Source organism: Ascaphus truei, chromosome 7 (genome assembly GCF_040206685.1).
Source record: "Ascaphus truei isolate aAscTru1 chromosome 7, aAscTru1.hap1, whole genome shotgun sequence".
NCBI lineage: Eukaryota > Metazoa > Chordata > Amphibia > Anura > Ascaphidae > Ascaphus > Ascaphus truei.
The window spans coordinates 88,722,438-88,742,370 of NC_134489.1; the positions used below are offsets into that span (position 1 = coordinate 88,722,438).

At 41.6% G+C, this 19,933-nt stretch overlaps 1 protein-coding gene across 1 annotated transcript in view; it reads right to left on the reverse strand.

Moving 5' to 3' along the window:
- Positions 1-18,538, reverse strand: part of LOC142500006 (protein mono-ADP-ribosyltransferase PARP15-like) — a 33,641-nt gene extending 15,103 nt beyond the window's left edge. Inside the window, exons 1-13 of the mRNA XM_075610062.1 lie at positions 18,409-18,538; positions 11,318-11,451; positions 11,098-11,218; positions 9,782-9,844; positions 8,137-8,313; positions 5,627-5,799; positions 5,267-5,387; positions 3,558-3,620; positions 3,097-3,273; positions 2,115-2,287; positions 1,474-1,594; positions 872-934; positions 433-609 (exon numbers count right to left, since the gene is read on the reverse strand). Coding sequence (XP_075466177.1) covers positions 433-609; positions 872-934; positions 1,474-1,594; positions 2,115-2,287; positions 3,097-3,273; positions 3,558-3,620; positions 5,267-5,387; positions 5,627-5,799; positions 8,137-8,313; positions 9,782-9,844; positions 11,098-11,212 — 1,423 coding nt within the window. The 5' untranslated portion in view covers positions 11,213-11,218; positions 11,318-11,451; positions 18,409-18,538. The remainder of the gene's footprint in view (positions 1-432; positions 610-871; positions 935-1,473; positions 1,595-2,114; positions 2,288-3,096; positions 3,274-3,557; positions 3,621-5,266; positions 5,388-5,626; positions 5,800-8,136; positions 8,314-9,781; positions 9,845-11,097; positions 11,219-11,317; positions 11,452-18,408) is intronic.
- Between the last annotated feature and the right edge of the window lie 1,395 nt (positions 18,539-19,933).

Below are 19,933 nucleotides of genomic sequence, written 5' to 3' on the forward strand. Positions count from 1 at the left end.
GGGGGTGGGGGGGGGGCGGACGAAATCTGGGAAACGGATTTGGGCTGATTCGCCAATTTCTATTTATGTAACATACAGTATATGTCATTAGTTTTCTATTGGTGTGCTATATTTCTTGGAGACTTTGCCTTGTAGAACATAAAAAACTCGGTGCATTCCATTGTATATGATTTCATGCTTCTGCATTGAAAAACATTTAAAATAGTATTGATACATGTTTTGACTAAAAGCAATGATAGAAATATCTGGAAGACAGCTTGCAGTCGGCTTAAATGGATGATTCCCCATGCCATCCCAAATTGGCCTAATTGAACAATATGAACCTGGCCTATAACAGAAAAATGTGTGAAACCAAGAAAAAAACAACCAAGCCATACAAAAGACAAAGCTAACGGTGCAATCTTGTTTATGAGTTTATGACTTTGTATTTACCTGTTCCGATTGCGGGAATTGCAACAGTAGTGAGACTATTTTTGTCACATTCTTGTAATATTTTCTCCACTGATGACACAATTTCAGTCGTCTTCTTTGGACCAATCACATGAATAATGTTTTTGCACTTAAGATTCCCACCTCCAGTTACAGCTATTCCATCATCAGGAAGTTTACCTGGATCAAAATATGCAAGTAAAGCAGGTTTTAAAATCAAACACATTTGAAAACCTTCCCTGGCGTTATACTGCTGGTATAACAGATCTCAAAATAGAGAATTTAATTTATTTTTTTTCAAACACGACTTGTTTATCTGAGTGTTAGAGATTTAGAAAAAGATGTCAAAAACTTTCACATTACCCAAGTTATGCAAAGTATTATATTTTCTTGCAAAGTTTTCACGACATAATATATACAGTAATGAAATATTATCTTATACCTAAACGTTGACATTCTTCTTTTACAGAAGTCCCAGCGGCAGAGAATACTGCACCAGATACACCTGCAAATTAAAATTAGATTGAATTTGTAAGCCCTTCCCATATTAAAATTGCTAGCTGAGTTATAATCAGACATTTAATAAGTAGTGTCCCAATACTATTAGAAGCCCAGCTAGAGAGGCAATGCATTGAAACAACTCTAACTCTTGTAGACTCTTTATAAGACCATTGATGAATACGCTGCATGAATTTGTCCCATTCAAAGAAACTGTGATTGTTAGTGAACGAGACTCCATTTTTTTTGTGTTTTCCTCACTATACACTGACTACTGTTGGTGACATTAGAGTAACAATCTTTAAAGGAAGCAATATAAACAAAACTTAAAAAAAAAAGTAATTTAATAACTTATTCACCAAAGAAAATTGCCACAAATTGATACCACTCCTTTGCTACAATCTTGTGTGCAACTTCTAAGACCCATTTCTTTCCCAAGCATTATTACATGAATGTAATCAAACAGTTAGAAGATAAATATTTACATTTAAATGTAGACCTTATAAACAATAAAACACAACAGTTTGATGGTGAGTCTATGCTTACCAACAGTATTGTCTAATGTTTGGTTGGTCAGGTTCACAATGCCCTCAACATTTTCCTGAGTGATGTCACCCTTTTTTAATTTGACAGATTTATCACATATTGTCAGGTGACATAGGGTGATCTAGATAAAAACAGAAAATAAATATAATGCTATCATTTTAGTACTAGTAATAAAAAAGACAGTCCAGTACACAGGGCAAATACATATATAGGAAATATAATCTCTCTCTCCCCCCCTCTCTCCCCCTCCCACTCCCAATAGGCCAACTCTCTCTTCCTTCCATGCTGTACATTAGGGGTGCACAAACCTTTTCCCCTGCGCCCACCTGCCAGCTCTCCCCCCCGCTCGCGCCCTCTCCCGCCTTACTTTGTCCCCGGCGTTCTGACGTCATGACATCACATTGCCGTAGCAACGCGACTAAGCCGCCGGAGCCAAGGTAAGGAAAGTTACAGAGGCCTTCGCCGCTCCCCTGGCATTTAATTGAAATGCCTTCGGGAAGAGCGCCTCTGTAACCGCCGCGCCCCCTCCCCCAGAAAATCTCACGCCCCCCAGTTTGCGCACCCCTGATGTACATAACCCCCGCGACTTGCTCTGTTCTGATGAAATGAAAACACAATGATCGCAGTGTATTTCCTCGTACCTGCGGATTTGTGCTTCTGCAATGAAAAGCATTGAAATACTCCTTATAAATGTTTTGCGTAAAAGTAATGATATAAATCTCTGAAACACAACTCGTGTTGGACTTTGACAGATGATTTTCAATCCCATCAAAAATGGACTTAATTGAACTCTTTGCATCTATGCCAGCTAGGCCTGTAACAGAAAATAATATGTTGAAGTACTTTTCTGAATAAACATGCTTTTCATGAGCCTGACCATGCTTTACAACAGCGTAGCATTTCTTATGCTCCACATACCGTACCCCACAGGTTTAGAACATCTGTTTTATGTACAGTATGTATGTACAGGCATACCCCGCTTTAAGTACACTCACTTTACGTACACTCGCGAGTAAGTACATATCGCCCAATAGGCAAACGGCAGCTCACGCATGCGCCTGTCAGCACGTCCTGAACAGCAATACCGGCTCCCTACCTGTACCGAAGCTGTGCGCAAGCAGGGAGACTATAGAGCTTGTTACAAATGCGTTATTTACATCAGTTATGCACGCATATGACGATTGCAGTACAGTACATGCATCGATAAGTGGGGAAAAGGTAGTGCTTCACTTTAAGTACATTTTCGCTTTACATACATGCTCCGGTCCCATTGCGTACGTTAATGCGGGGTATGCCTGTATATCTTTATTTGTAGTGTCATCCATGTACATAGTGCTACACAGCAGTACCACACATGTGACAAAATAATAAGAGACATAATGCAAGAATAAGCACTTCCGACATAAAAGTAACATTAGGAAAAGGATGCCCCGAAGAGCTTACAACCTAATTGGTAAGTAGGCAGAACTTACAGGGACAGTAGGAAGGTAAGTGGCACTATTTACTTTGAATCTGACAGGCTAACTGAAGATGATGCAAGCTTTTACATAGAAATGAACCTGAGCAGTATATTACTACACCTGGGCAATGAAGCAGTTTTACCATGTAGCACTTTCTATTTACCTGTCCCAATAGCTGGAATTGCAACAGATGTAAAAGAATTATTTTCACATTCTTGTAGTACTTTCTCCACTGATGTCACAATTTTAGCAACAATAGTTGGCGCAACCACATGAATTATATTTTTGCACTTAAGATTCCCGCCTCCAGTTACAGCGATTCCATCACCAGGGAGTGTACCTGAATCAAAATATGCAATAAAATAGGTTAGAAAGCCAAACATAACAATATTCAACCCATATGGCAGTAAAGACGATAATATAAACAGTATCCAAATTACAACACTGATTTATGTTTTTTAACCACATACCATTTTAGCAGTCATGTTAAAAGACATACTGTACAGTAGGTTTTTTATCTGGGCACTAGAAAATGATAATTAACAAAGTTAGGCAAAATCCTTTATTCCTCAATGTTTCCCATACATGAAATTCCAAATATTATAAAGCCAATATACTGTATACCGAAACTTTCACATTCGTCCTTTACAGAACTCCCAGCGGCAGATAAAATGGCTCCCGATATTCCTGCAAAAAATATAGAAACGTGTAATAAATATTGACACTTGGCGCACTAGTTTGTCATTAAAAATAAGAAGGTTTCAAGACAGATTCATAAACAGCACATCTCAAATGCGTCACAATTTTAGACACTTAGAAATAGGATATAAACCGTATGATCGTAATGCACTGTGACTGTTTTTCTAACACCAATTGAATGACTCTGCTGTAAATCTGAATATCAGTTACAGTACAGCAAGATTTGGGGCAGACAGGGTCAAGGCTCATGAAAGTGCAATATACATCATGCAAAAGACTATTCATTTGAATTTTCTCGCGATCACACACATTGCACATTAACAAAAGCTAAAAAGGTCAACATCAGACACTTTTGATCTGCTATTTCTAGAACTAAAAAAATTACGATGGTACCAAATCAACACTTTTTGAGGAAAGAAATCTCTGAATAAGATATAATGCCACATACTGTGCAAGGCTATGTTGTGCTAACAGCCACTAAACACCTGTGGATGCCAGAAAACACCTTAAGACCCATTTACTTCAATGTGCTATAAAGTTTCTGTCACGCCTGCAAGGATCAGAGCCCACAACCTCTGCTATTCAGGAAAGCAGCGCTAGCAGTGAGCTAAACCCACTGCTAGATAGCTCCACAGCCGCAACATACGTTTGAGCTGTACTGCTCACACCTGGAGCTAATTATACTCATGGATTCGGCCCCTGGCTTCCTTTCAGAGCAGTCCACTTCCACTTACTCGTTGTCCGTTCAATGGAGCTTTGCATTGAATGCAGCCAAGATACTGTCTCTGTCTGACCTTCTGCTTGCCAACGCTTGGGAGGCCTGCCCTTACCTCGGCCTACCTGACAACGTGTTGCTTTCTGCCTGCCCTGACCCCAGAGATGGAAGGTGCTTTATAGCATAGCACTGTTTACTAAATATGGGCCATTGTGTTTCCAGTGTCTGTGCAAACTGCCATTTCATTACTGATTAACTTTAATTAGTACACATCTGAAGAAGGTAGTGCTCTAAATTTGATGGCACCATGCACTTGGGTAACTAAACTTTGTCAAGCAGGGAACACTGTTATTGTGAGGTCCTCAGCTATAACGTTTAAGATCAGATTTAGTTTTTTTTAAGCTTTGAGTTAACCAATGTCTCATTCGTGTGCAAGAAGATATCGTGTAAGAAAAAAATAGCAAGTGTTGGATAAATGTAATATATGATTTAAGTAACTTATTTTTGTCTCTTTGTTAGACATTTGGAATTAAGTTATTAATAGTCATTCTCTAACTGTGCGCTATACTTTTTGACTAACGTATAAACGGCCGCAGATTGTGTCCTGTTGGTACAAAGATACAAGCGGAAGGAAGACGTTTAATGTCTAATGCAAAAGATTTTGCTTTTCAATAACTGTTTTATTTATATTCATGGGACAGTTGTACAGTATGTCTGTAAGTTTATTGTTATGGTTTATGCTATTTAAAATCGTTAACTTAAATTACAAAAAAATAAATAAATGTATTAGTGTTAAATACTGTACAGCAATAGAACTACAAATGTGAAAATCATGAAATACATGTACAGTATCAGAGACACATGTTCATTAAGCATATTACAATTGGCAATTTTTTTAAATTCCCTATTAAAATCTTACCAATAGTTTGGTTCAATTTTGCGTTAGTTAAATTCACGACAGCATCAACATTTTCATCAGTGATGTCCTCTATTTTTAATTGTACAGATGTTCCACATATTTTAATGTCAGACGTGTTGATCTACAAAAACAATAAAATATATGTAGTGATAGATAATATTTTGCTAGCATTTATTTCAGTACGAGTAAAAATAAATAAGGCAAGCAACGTCTTTGACTGAGCCACCTGTGCTGAAGCAGGGATATCCTGAAAACCGGACCTGGTGGTGGCCCTTGAGGACTGGAGTTGCCCACCCCTGTCTTAGAAGCAAGTAGATGAAATGAAAAACAAAACAATGAATGCAGTGTACACAATTTTACCTGTGAAGTTGTGCTTCTGCTCTTGAGAACATTTAAAAAGGCTTGATGAATATTTTCAGTAAAGGTAATTATATTAATCTCTGCAAGACAGCTGCTGGTGAAAGTAGTTAGATGCTTCTCAATCCCATCCAAAATTGATGTAATTGAACTATCTGAATCCATGGCAGCCTGGCCTGAAACATACAAATGTTTTTTTAATGACTTGGTTGCATTACGTTAATTGAGGATGAGTTCAATCTGACACAATGCGTAAGCCAGTAGGAAACTGAAATATTATCTGTTGTGGCTTCCTATTGGCTGCATGAAGTGGGGGAGGAAAGTTCAGGCGCTAACATTCTCGAGAACCATGAGGTCCCCAGAGCTGAAATCAACACGGGTTATGCTCCGGGGACCCCCTGCTTCCCACCTATGTAACAAAAGGTTCCACAGAAATCTATCATCAGCTTTCCCAAATCTCCTCTCAATCAGAGTAAATTATGGGCACAACTCTGACCTTTCTATTTAAAAGCATCAGAACTGGCAATTACCAGAACAACACAGGTGTAACCAAGCTGCTCCAGACACTGAGTACTGTGTACTTGGCCAGTACCTTATTCCTGACCCACTCTGTTCCTGAATCAGACATGATTACTGCCTGGCCATCTATTTATTAAGATACAATAGGGCTGATTTTACATGTGCCAAAGCGAGTGATCAGGTGGGTTCGGACAAAATTCCCCATTGAAGTCTAGAATTTTCGGCTGAAAACTGCTCGATCGGACACTTTAGCACATACAGGTGCGCCGACGATTATTCTAAATCTTGCCTAAAACTTGCCTTGAAAATCTGGGGCAAATCTGAGGCTTTCACCAACATGACTCAGGTACATGCTGGGTACATACTGTAACATTTAAGTGACATTTCTGCAGAGACTAATGGCCCATTGGATTAACTCAGCAGGGGTCCCTGGCAGTCCCCTTCAGTTTGAATGGGACTGCCAGGGACCCCGCTGTTAATCCGATGGGCCATTAGTCTGTCTGCAGAAATGTCACTGGAATGTTGCAGCATGTACCCAGCATGTACCTGGGTCTTGTTGGTGATTGCCCCAGGTTTGTTTTAGAATACTCGTCGGCACTACAGTATAGAATCTGCCCCTATTTAATTTGTTGTATATCTGGTGTATATCTCAGGGAATTCTCTCACACTGTGCCCCAGAATGTAACCTTAACAGGCATTCAACGTTAAAGCAGCAGACCAAGCAATATCCTACATGTTTAAAAAAAAAAAAAAAATCAGTTTTGTACTATGAGAAAATACTTGTAGCATTAAAAAAACAAACAACTCTGAATTACATTTTTAATATATTATAATGTAACAAGCCTTTTTTGTTTCTATAGTGTAGCCGGTCCCCCATTAGCCTCCTGGGGTAGGCTAATGCGGAGTTGCGGCAACCGGCGGGAGAACAGGAGAGAGAGCTCCGGTGTTGGGGAGCTCTGCGGCAGACGCCTGAGCAGCGCGCCGCCATTGTTAAAGTGCTGCGCAGAAGCATATTCTGTAATGCTCCGTAGGGGGACTACACTCCCCAGAGTGCTCTGGGGCATATGCTCACATGGGCAGTGTAAGCCTATAGGGTTCTCCAATTCTCCTGAGGTAAAGAAGATAAATTTGCCGCGCTTGGAGCGCGAGGCTTCAGTCGGAGCAGGGATGCAGAGGGGTAAGGTAGTGTATGGGTGCAAGTGGCTCCCATACTAGGGCAGATACACCCCTTAGGCCCCAGCTAGGCCACAACTCACACTAGATTGTGGCTTCTACAGGGAAAGCCCATAGCTAGGGACAGTTCCCTAGTAGCTGCCAATAGTTAGGTTATATCATCTGTGAGACGCGAAGCGGTGATTGCGGCCTGTGGTCTGGGACCAGACCACCTTCATAGTACGAGACTCTTTATGGTGATACCATCCAACAGGAGGTCACTCCACGTGGAGGCGGACACCATCGCGGACGACGTCGCTGGATTAGCGGATCCCTGTTGCTAAGTTGGCCGCACCGAGTACTGGAGTACTCGGCAGGTACCTCAACCACAAGCACCAACATTCCACGGGATAGCGCTATCTCTTACACACTTGGGTGGCCCCTAACATTGGGGGAAAGGTCATCCGGTTATTGGTGCCAAGCACCCTATGTACTCTGGGTTCCTGTGAGGGGCTTATCCCGCTACGCTGGGATCCTTCGCAGGTGGAGGCGCTGCACCAAGGCAAACGAGCAACACCCCAGGCTCTCAGAGGCGGAGGCTCAGGCCTTCTGGTAGCCAGACAGGTATAGCAGTACTGGTAGTCTCTTAGTCAGGGGGAAAGAGAGCTACAATAGCAACCATTTACAAAGTCACCCTGACAGCAGAATACTCCTCTGCAGTCATTTAAATAGATTTTATATAGAAGTGAACTTGAAAAGGGATTTTATTATCAAACCAAAGATACGCCAATCAAAAGACACAATAATGATGGTGAAAACTTAGTAGATGGTTGTTTTTTTACCTGTTCCAATGGCTGGAAATGCAACAGTTTTGAGATCGTTGTCTTCACATACTTGTAGTATTTTCTCCACTGAAGTCACCGTATTAGCTGCATTAGTTGGACCAACCAGATGAATAATGTTTTTGCACTTGAGATTCCCACCTCCAGTCAATATTATTCCATCACCAGGCAGTGAACCTAAACCAAAATATTCAAGTTAAACAAAGGCATCGCCTTTAACCATGATATATAGGTGCAATTTCATCTGCAATACAAATACACAACTTGATTTGGGGGGGGGGGGGCGGAAGAGATTGATTGATTGATTGATTGATTGGCTAGCAGGCTTAAGACACTTTGGCCAAAGGTTTGAACTAAATGACCCTTTCTCTAGAGAATATATAGGTATTGCACTGTGTATTTTTGGCACATTGGAAGTAGCTTTGGGCATCTTGTTTGTTTTTTGTTGTATACATTTAGCCACGCCCACTAGCGAAAAGGGAGAGAGAAAGAGGGAGAGAGAGAGAGAGAGATTAAAGAGATGAAAGAGAGAGATGAAAGGAGGGGAAGTGAGAGATATAGGGTGGATGAGAGAGAGAGGGGAAGAGAATGAGCGAGAAAGAGGGGGTTGTGTGGGAGTAAGAGTGATAGAGGGGGTGGGAGAGAGGCCTACTCTTTTGTGCACAACTGTACAGTGTATGTAGCTGTAGCCATGTTCCTTTTGCGCCCCCCCCCCCCATTACCTCGGGTTACGGGAAGGGGGGCGGCTATTGGGACACCTCATGGGGCTGCGGGCGGAGCTCTGAGTTGTTGCAGGAGGCAGCAGAGGGGTGACTGGATTGCCAGGAGTGTGGACACACTCGGCAGGTACCTCACCACAACTAGTGCACCAACCAACAACTCAAATTAGTGGGCAGTGCTGTCTCACACATTGGGGTTGGATGTGGGACTCTTGGGACACGGTGTGGGGAACACGGTGGTGGGTTATGGCCATGCGAGGCCTGGTGGGTAGTTGTACCATATTAGTGACCATTAGACCTGTTAAGAGTTATACCTTTGCCAGTAAAGGTTATTGTTATTTTACACAGTGTGTGATTATTGTATTGGGTCCTGTGAGGGGCTCCTCCCACTACGCTGGGATCCCTCTCAGGTGGAGGTGCTGCACCGATACTATTATTATGTAACCCGTGGCACTCCGTGGCGGAGGCTTAGGCCACCTGGTAAAGGCAGCACCGGTAGCATCTTTACAGCATGCCCTCCAATCTCACTTGGGGGGGGGGGAGGGAGGGGGGATGGGGGTTTGGGGTACAAGGGCTACATAACAAAAGAAAACTTCTAAAAAGATGGGATTGTACCTTTAACACTACTGTTAAACTATACTACAGTACTGTACTAAATACTGTTTGGCTTTGTTATTAACACATTTTTTCCAATATCCCACTATTGGAATGTAAAAAACAATGCATTGTTCTTTATTGAAAAGAGTGCAAATGACTTATGTTATTATATAAATATATATATATATATATATATATATATATATATATATATATATATATATATATATATATATATATATATATATATATATATATACTGTGGCAAATCCAATTTTTCCTTTTTGTTGTGGAAAGTCATGAAACTTTTTTTTTTGTTACGGAAATACCTAATTTTTTACATTCCTCCGTCACAGAACTTCCAGCACCTGCCAAGATTGCTCCCGATATCCCTGCAAATAAATTGAAGTAACATAAGATCAATTGATTTAAGGTTTATGCTTGGAAAATTAAGCTAAAATCCATTTTTAAAACTTAAAAAGAAAAATAAACACGCCAAGAGCATCTGTTCATGTAGAGCACAAACTATTGTGGGACATATACAGCCTACACATTCTAATATAACAATAACTTTATTTCATATAGTTCTTTTCTCCAAATGGGACACAAAATGCTTCACATATGAATTTTTACAGATACAGTCCCTGTCCAGATGAGCTTACAATCTATGATTTTGCTGTGCCGTTCATGACAAGGATCTTTTAGTCGATGCTTATGTAGCTTTAGAACTCCACCTGGTGGGAGTAGCTTGGATTAGAGGGAGGTCCCCCTGGGTGTGGTTAGGAATAACCAGGAGAGCAAGCTACATTTCAGGAGCTCTTGACTTGAAAAATGTAGCGTCTTTCTGCTGGCATTTTAAGCAGGACGGCCAGGAGATGGATCATAAGAGTACTATGAAGCTTTTGAGAAAACTTCCTTAGTGCTGGCACAAAAGAGATACGAGAGACTCATGGTCCTCAACTCCAAACAAGGTAGACGTCTGTCTTCCCTGTGGAGGCCATCCTAACACAAGACTGAGCCCCTGTCAATTGGAACCCAGGAACCATGTTGTCCAGTGAAGTTGCTGTTTGCTGCTAATGTACAATAAAATACCTTTTTGGCTGAGACTTGCCACTAACAAATTCCAGTCTGAACTCCTAGTCAGTAGCAGAGGCAATAGCGACCATGGCCTAGCCCCCTCCCCACACATCTACTATGTTCTGGGACTATGCCACTATGCTACAGTTATATCATTAATTACACCACGAGAATTCAAGTTAGTCTATTCTGCCTTTCAGTATTTTGTATTCTTTTATAAGGTGCTAAATTCTTGGTAATACTGTATGATGCTTGCAGTGCAGCCCTCTTATATTTGCCAATGACACTACATCTGTTTGTTGTTTGTCATGGGCATTAAACGATGAAATAAAGTTGCTATAAACTGTCCTTTTTTTTTTTTACAGCAAATGTAAAAATAGTCAATTTTACTGTACATTTCCCACTACAAATTACAGCTATACAACTTAATATTGATCAATTATAGCAAACATCTGTAATCCTACATACAAATATGAATTTAATGTCTAAATATTACCATTTTAAAGTACTGCATCTCCAGATATTTACTTTCAAAGCAATCAATTTAATGACATTCATAAAGGCTTACCAATTTTTTGATCCAATGTTTTGTTTGTCAAGTTCACTATTCCATCCACATTTTCAGTTATAATGTCACCCTTTTTTATACATACCGATACACCACATGTTACCAGAGAAGACATGTTGATCTAGGTTAAAACATAACAGTTTTATTGTCACTTTATTGTAATTCAAACAGATCTCAAAATAAAAAAAATAAAAAACTATACCCATAGTAATGTTTTAACCTTTGCTCAGAAGAACAGTGAAGAAAAGTGTGCAGATGAGTTGATCAAGTGCAAAGTCAGCAGTTTCCAGCTTCTCACTAGTAACATTTCAATGTATTTTGCTCCAATGATTCTTCCGCCAACAAAAGGAAAATCTATAGTGGATAAGGGGTAATAAAAGATAACAACGGGAAATCATTGTTTTACAGTTTGTTTAGCATTTTCATGCACATAAAATATATCATTTAAAATGTAAAATAAACAACAATTAAATCTGTATTGTGCATGTATAAAGTAAATAGAGCTATATTCTACCTTTACAACTTTTAGTACCATATTTACAAGGCAGCCTTCCTACCGGAAGATATCACCTGGTGCTTGAAGACAACTTGCAGCCCATTCAAGTCAAATGTGTCTTATAGCAGCTTAGTCCACCAGTCCTTTTATCTCCTGTACCAAATGTTTCAATTTACCGGGCCTTATAGATTGTAAACTCCTTGATGCAGTGTCTCTTCTAACACTTTGCATGGTGTATCCTACCTCTCCTAACACAATTGTAATCTTGCCTGTAATTGTGGCATACGCCCATAATCATATCTGTAACTGTCCATGAAATGTCTGTGAATTGAATATGTAACCTCTGTTCATTTAACGTGACCATGTATTGTTATCATAACTTTGTGCCCTGGACATACATCTCAATGCATTACTTCCTGGTAAAACATTTTTATAAATAAATTAATAGTCCATACAGTGAATGTAACAATATCTAATATCATTTCAGATTTTTATTAATGGACCACAGTGAATTATTAGCCATGACATGTTTATGTCCAGAATATTACCAGAATAGGTTAAATGTAGGTGCTAAACTCCTTAAAAAAAATTAGACCAATATAAGTATTTTTAAGTAATATTTTACATTTGTAATGCTTATATACAAACTAAATGCTCTGGAATGTTTTCACTCTCCTTGGCTAATCTCTTTTGTGATAAGGATCTTAGAATTTACAGATGTAACCCCCCTCTGGGAACTACAAATGAACTCTAGGGATTAACAGATTTAATGGGTTAACTATGTGGGCTCAGTCAGGTTAATCTCCTCCTATCATGTGATGAATGATGACTATGCAGAAATGATAGCCTCGCCTCCGTATGTCTGGTGACCAGTGATGTCATCATAAAGCGATGGGAAGGTGTATATATAGTTCCCCCGAATGTTCTAGAACCAGGTTCCCTGAGAGTGGCAGTTGGAGGGGCCTCACCATGTGTCAGGTATATAGGTTTAAAGTATATAGTTATGTGTAGTAATAATGTCTTGTCAACTATACAGCATTCCAGAGGGTGGAGCTGATGAAACACAGCAGTAAGTAAACGCAGAGATTAACCCGTAGCACTCTGGTTATGTGTAGAGGGGAGCAGCTCTTGGGGAACCCCATTCAGGTGTCCGCCTTTGGGACGACGCAGATGTAGACTGAAGGGGTTCAGATTGAGTGCAGCCTGTAGGAGATTTCCAGTCCAACCAGTACTAAAGGAAAAAATCATAAGTACCTCCCAGTGTAGGTGTGAGAGCTACCAGGGGAAGACGCACAGAGTAACCATATTATTTGCTACCAGTTAAATGTCCGAGTTAAGTCTGTCTTTTTGTAAGTTGAATAGTAGAAAAGGAATGAGGCACAAACACCCTCAGGAAAAATCCTCTGTGGTAATTAAATGTGTACTAAAAGTGAACACACAGTACATATCCAAAACACCAATGGTTCCTCCAGGTAAAATCGCCAAATGACCTAATGAGAAAAGCCATAAAGAAAGGACATAATGTAATCTGTTTTAATGATGCCACGCATCGCATAAATCGCACTCACAACATTGATGATAAAAACAAGCAGTGGGTGTTATTTTCCCCTGGACACCTGCTCCTCTAAATAGCATGATCCAGGGCCAAGCTGGTCCCACAGCATACGGTTAGCCGATGCTCTTCTCAGCCGGCTAGTATCCGGTATGATGATAGTACCTGCTGGGCTGGAAGGTGCTTTCACACCGCGTCCCCCTAGATGTCCAATCAATGCAGGGCATTCAGAACTCCTCACAGTGGCTTTACCACAGGTAGCAGAACTGCACACGTCTGTGATAAAACTAGCTGGGTGCAAAACTGCAGCCAGGTGAACAAATGTCTAACTTCATGCACCTGCACAGAGGCAGATGAATTACCCCTACGCGTTTCACCGTTCTGACAGCTTTCTCAGGGGTTCTCCATGTTTGAGTCACACATGTCCCTATTTATGCCAATCTAATTATTCAATAACGCAATTACTTATAAAAATTGAAAATAGATGTGCTCATTCATTAGCAGCTAGCAAACTTCTACACATGAAAAAACTAGCAGACTTAGGCTACGATTATGCATGAGCTGCTGGGCGGCAGCGCGATGTGGTGACGTCACCGCTGCGATACGGCAAAGCGGCAAGTTGAACTGTAATCAGGAGGCAGCCTGAGGAGACAGGGAGGCGTGGCCGTGAGTGGTTTGCCCTCATTGGCTGAACTGCTCACGTGACGCAGCCATCGCCTGGCTTAAACAATTTTCCAAGTCTCCTCACCAGTCTGCCGCTTTGCAGTGCGGTGCTGTGTGGCCGTCACGATAGGTATGTATGGTTTCATTTGATTCATGCACTTTGTTTTTCGGTCGCGCGGCATCGCGCCCTGCGATTTTAGGTACAATCACTGCCTAATTGTAAGGACCCGCGCTGGGGGGACTCCCGCTACCAGCGCCTCCTTACCTCTTCTCCCCGCTGCCTCTGGTCCCTGGCGGCATTCCCTGGTCCTCGGCGTCTCCCCCGCGGCTGTTCCCGCACTTCCGGGTCGCGCGCGTGCGGACCCAAGCTTCCCTTTTCTGGTGCCGGGAGCCTGACCCCGCCTCCTCCAGTGCGGCGCGTGCATTGGCGCGCTTTCCTGCCTCTGCTCTACCAGGTCCGCCCCCAGGCTCTTCTCCCCTATCAGGGCTTCCCTTGGGCTGCACCTCCGCTCCTCCCTTTCACCTGATAGGTCCAAGCCCACTATTTAGTCTCCCCTCACCATTACCACATTGCTCTGCATAGCTTCTGTACCTTGGTGCTGTCTGCTCCTGCTTGGCTCTCTTGTGTTACAGTCCCTGTTCCTGTCCCTGGATTCTCTGCTGACCTCCCCGGATTTTGACCTTTGGCTTTGGACTTCGACCACGCTGCTCTCTGGACCCCCTTGGATTTGGCTTTGGACTCTCTATCTTGCAGTCTTCTATATCCCTTGGACTCGGCTTATGGACCCCTACTACGCTGCTCTCTCCGCTCCACGACCCAGGCTTACGGACACTCTACCATGCTGCTCTCCCTACACCTTGACCATTGGCTTACGGACTTTACCCTTCTACGCTGGAGTTGGCAAGTACTGAACTCTTTCTATTTTTGTTCTCTGGACCAGCGACGCTACTTCCACACTCCGGCCGTGCCCCCGTTTACTGGTAGGTGTGTGGTATTTCTCCCTTCCACCTCAGTCCCGGGGTCTTGTCTGGCTTGTGGGCAGGCCGAGCGTTACACTAATACACATAAAAACAGCATATAGCTTAATGATTGTATTAAGCTAAATGCTTAAATAAAACTTTAATAATAAGCTAAAATAAAACATGTAAAAATAACATTAGTACGGTGGGTGTTTTGGATATATGTGGGTTAACTTTAAGTACACATTTATTTACCACAGAGGGTGTTTCCGGAGTGTGGTTGCACCACATTCCGTTTTTGCTATGTCACAAGACAGGGAGACCAGTTTTGTGACAGCTGCACCCCCCGCAGGGTTTAATATCACGTTTGTATCACTTGTATTACATTTGGTGTATCTTTTTTGCGCTTTATGTTTTATATGTTTGTATGTTGAGCATTATCAATGGCTGTGAATAAAGTTCTTCTTTGTATTATAAAAGTTCCTGGCGCCCATCATTATTCTATCTTCAAGGATCCACGCTCAGCCTGCATGGACCCAGCACCCAGAACAGATATGAGAGACTGAGCATTGCTATGTATATTGTTCTATGTAAACTCCTTTAGAGACAGGCTGGGAGGGTTAGGCTAAGTCCCCGCTGGCGCTGAGCGCGCTCATGCTTGGAGAGCGCTCCAAGCCGGTGTCCGGCTTGTACGGCGCGTATCATTGCGGGTAGTTGAGCACGTGGGTAAGTATAGTTTTTTGATTACCTAAGCGCTGATTGCGACTGAGCGGGTGTGCACGCGCACGAGCGCCGCAGGCACCGCGTGAGCTGGGACTTACGTATATATATATACGTAATTCCCCGCCGCAAGCCCAGCCCGATCAGCGCTAGCGGGAGTTAGCCTTACACAAGTATATTACTAGTGACTTGTGTTGCTTGTTTGTAAAAGAATGACAAATCATTAGGAATTAGCTAAACAGGTAAAAGGTATTTTGAAAGAATAGATCCTGGTAAAAAGACAAACATGTAGATTTTCCACAGATCACAAATAAGTGTCTAAATCTTTCTAATAAACCAATTAAATCATTTTTAAACCTTTTTCTCTCTTTTCACAGAAAAACTAAATTAAATTGTGTTTCAAGCATTGCTTTGTGTCGCATTGTTACAATTTGAATGAAAACAGAATTTTGTGTATTTTAATTTTATAACTTTTATTAGTAAATATCAATGAGTTGAGGTTTTTTTCATAGTAGACCTAGCTACAGATGCAGCCACCAGTATTAGAACACTTGCCTGGGAAATGCTGGGGCAGTCTCACAGTAAATGCCTCAACATTGCCTCAACATTTCGGTGAGATTCTTAATGGCCCATCGGATTAACACAGCAGGGCTTCCTGCAGTCCCATTCAGTTTGAATGGGACTGCAGGGACCCCCCTATGTGTTAATCCGATGGGCCATTAAGAATCTCACAGAAATGTTGAGGCAATGTTGAGGCATTTACTGTGAGACTGCCCCAGCATTTCCCAGGCAAGTGTTCTAATACTGGTGGCTGCATCTGTATACTATGAAACTATTACATTTTGTTTATGTATATAATGGTATTGGTGATGTGCCAACATTTTTTTTATTGTTGATACACAGCAACTTAAGCACATTTAATTCTGTGATAACAAGATAAACAGAGAAACAGACGTATAGGATTTTCCCATATCTAACTATGTGTATGTTTTGACGTAGTTTTACTAAAAAAATGTACACACATATACAAATCCTTTTAATATATACCATTTATATCTGTGCCATGGGCATCCCAGCTGCTGGGTTTTCATTGGAAACCGACTGTTTTGTCGTGTGCCCCAATTAACACCTTATTATTGTGTTCCCAGAACATACTTGGAAACAAGAGGTAAGTCTCAATGTATTTTTTTCCTGGTAAAATATTTTTATAAAAAAAAAGCAAAAAAAAAACCCCCACCCACCTGTTTGTGACAATATGCCGGACTAAAAGGAATTGCTTATGCTTACAATGAAAAAGAAAAGGTTAATATACAGATACACACATGAGCAATATATCTCTTGGTTTTCTTGTGGCTATTTAACATGGAAAATTCTATTTGCGATGCTTAACCCATTGAGTGACAGACAACAGGAGCTACGTTCTGGGGCACCCAAAGGGTTAATATATGGACCCCATGTTGTGGGATAACAGTACATATGGAAAATTACAGACTGAAAAGTCTGTAAAGGAAATAGTAACAAACCAGGCACCCTAAGAAAAAAACACCGTTTGTCTAGAACAAATAATTGTTTCTTGTAACTTGGCAATAACAGTGATTTGATTGGTTCTGTACAGTACCTTATGATTTATTACCTACATCCCCCATGTACAAACATCACGAGAGCTGGTTAGTAATCTAATTCCCATATTACATCTCATGATGATATGTGGCTGGAAAACACCTGCTTTTAAAAAATGTCCTTTATGAACGTCAGAGATCAAGGGCAAAGGGTGCAGTGTTCGCTGGAAATTCCCACCATGGGGGATACTGTTTTTGGATCAATATTGCACCAGATAAATAACCCACCTTTATGTTTATTTCATTTTTTTCCATTTCAGAATCTTTGCATTCTATTAAAGCATTAGGCTGGGGCCATAGAGGGGGTAGCAGGGCTGAGGCGCGCTGACGCTGAGGCTCGCCTGCTGAAATCTGCGCGATTTCATGCCCATGCAGGCGAGCCAGCGGGCGCGATCGGGAGGCGGGGGGAGACTGAGGGAGGCGGGGCAGTGACGTCGCTTGGCCAACCGCCCGCGACGCACCGACGTCAAAGTCACGGCGCCGATGTCACGGCGCCGTGACGTTGACGCTGCTCCGCGCTGATTGGATGTTTTCAGCCGACAGCGCTCTGAAAAACTGCTTGGCTGTCGGCTGAAAAATCCAGTGCCTCAGCACGCCTGCGGACGCTCGCGTGAGCCCCCTCTAAAGACATCCTCATGGAGGATGCAGGGGCTCAGCGCAGAGCGTCCGCACGGCTCAGCGCAGCCTCCCCTGCTGTGGACAGCCTTACTGACCTTTACTCAGCCCACCATTTCCCTTTAACTTAAATATTCAAAGCACTTTATACATAGTTGACGGAATAACAAAAATACAGTACAACACTACAATACAACAGCAAGCTTATAGCTTTACTAAGGCTAGCGTTTATCTTACGGCCACTGTGTTTTAATATACTTCTGTTGATTTAAACAACACAAAAACATATTAGTTACTTATTTGGTCCTGTTTCTAAACATACAGTATGTGAATATTTCATTTGTTTTACAAAGTTTACAAGCACAGAAATATAACTGTAATTTAGTCTTTCCCAACAAAAACGTTGTTTTGCATAAAACTCACAGCTCTCCGTCTCTACATCACAATTTACTTTCATTTTCTTTGTTTTATTTTTAGAATATACAGATATGAATATATAGTATTTTATTAATTAAAAGATCACAAGCACATTTCATTATTTAATTTCTTTAGCACCAGAGAGTATCACATTACTTTGTTCTGCGATACAATACATGATCCATCCAAGGAAACAAGAGATTGATCGTATTTACCTATTAAAACAACTAGCACCCTTGCTCCTTAATTTCAATGAATAATGAACTTACCGTGAAGCATACAGACCTCAACCTTCTGAAACTTTAATAAAACATATTCTTAATGTCATATTTTCTTCCACCCTTTAATGATCTGAAGTTCGCCTTAAGTGCTAATGAATGCCCGAAAGATAAAAGTGAAAGTATTTTCTCTACGTAAAGGAAGAGGAAGTCACTCTGGGACATAGAGCGAGGGTGGGGCATATTTATTTTGTCAAGGATTGAAACTATTTAAAATAAACGTGATAAAGACAATATCATACAGAGTACAAAAAATAAAATATAAATATCCTCAGGGTCTCTCACAAACCTTTTACATTCTTTCATTTCTTAACTAGCTATTCTACCAGTAGGAACAGGTATCCTGGAACCTTAACTAGCTGTTCTGCCAGCAGGAACAGGTATCCTGGAACCTTAACTAGCTATTCTACCAGCAGGAACAGGTATCCTGGAACCTTAACTAGCTATTCTACCAGCAGGAACAGGTAACCTGGAACCTTAACTAGCTATTCTACCAGCAGGAACAGGTATCCTGGAACCTTAACTAGCTGTTCTGCCAGCAGGAACAGGTATCCTGGAACCTTAACTAGATGTTCTGCCAGCAAGAACAGGTACTGTATCTTGTCACAATAACTAGATTTTCCAACAGCTGGAACAGGTTAATTTATAAAATGTTTTACCAGGAAGTAATACGTTGAGAGTTACTGTACCTATCGTTTCAAGTATGTCCTGGGCACAGAGTTATGATGCCAATATATGGTTACATTAAATGAATAGAGGTTATACATTTCCTTTTAAATTAACCCTGTCCACGCTGGCTTAGTGGACTTGAGCAGTGAAGGGGAAGCCTGGTGGAGAGACTCGTATGATCTTATATCAAAGAGAGTCCTGCATCTTAACCAGAATTTCCGTCAGGCATCCTGGTACTATATACAGCAGTGTCGGCAGCCCGAATAAGTGTCCTGGCACCCACACCTACCTTATAGCCTGCATGCCCCTCTTCACTATCACTCCTGCCCTGATAGAATGGGGGGCTAACTTACACCTCTTTTGCTATCTGTTCTTTATTATTACTTACTGCCCCTTTCAGTCTTACTCCTGCCCTGAAAGCCTTCTCTTTGCCTGTAGTTCCTAGACCCCTGCGCTGTGTGAGTGCTGTCAATGTCCCTCTAGCAGCCTTAGATTACAGGGCTGAAGACCCTCCAGTTACCTCTCCCCGTGTAGGCAGACACACATGCCCCCTCTGACATTAATGTGCAGGCTGAAGCCTGTCAGCTGCAGGGGGCGCTTCCTGGGACACTGTTTGAGAGCCGTTCCTGTTCCAGAGAGGTTTCCGAATTGGTAGAACCAGAAATCAGACCCTCCAGCTTTTTGCACATAAAAATACTTACCACTGTAGTGCATCTACTGGTTCTGGATGGAGATACACTCAAGTGATTCTCATGGAAGTCCCCATACGAATGCAGCTTACCACACACACAAAAACAAGCAGTGTAATAGGCAAAGCTCATCTTACATGACCCAAAACATGTAGTGT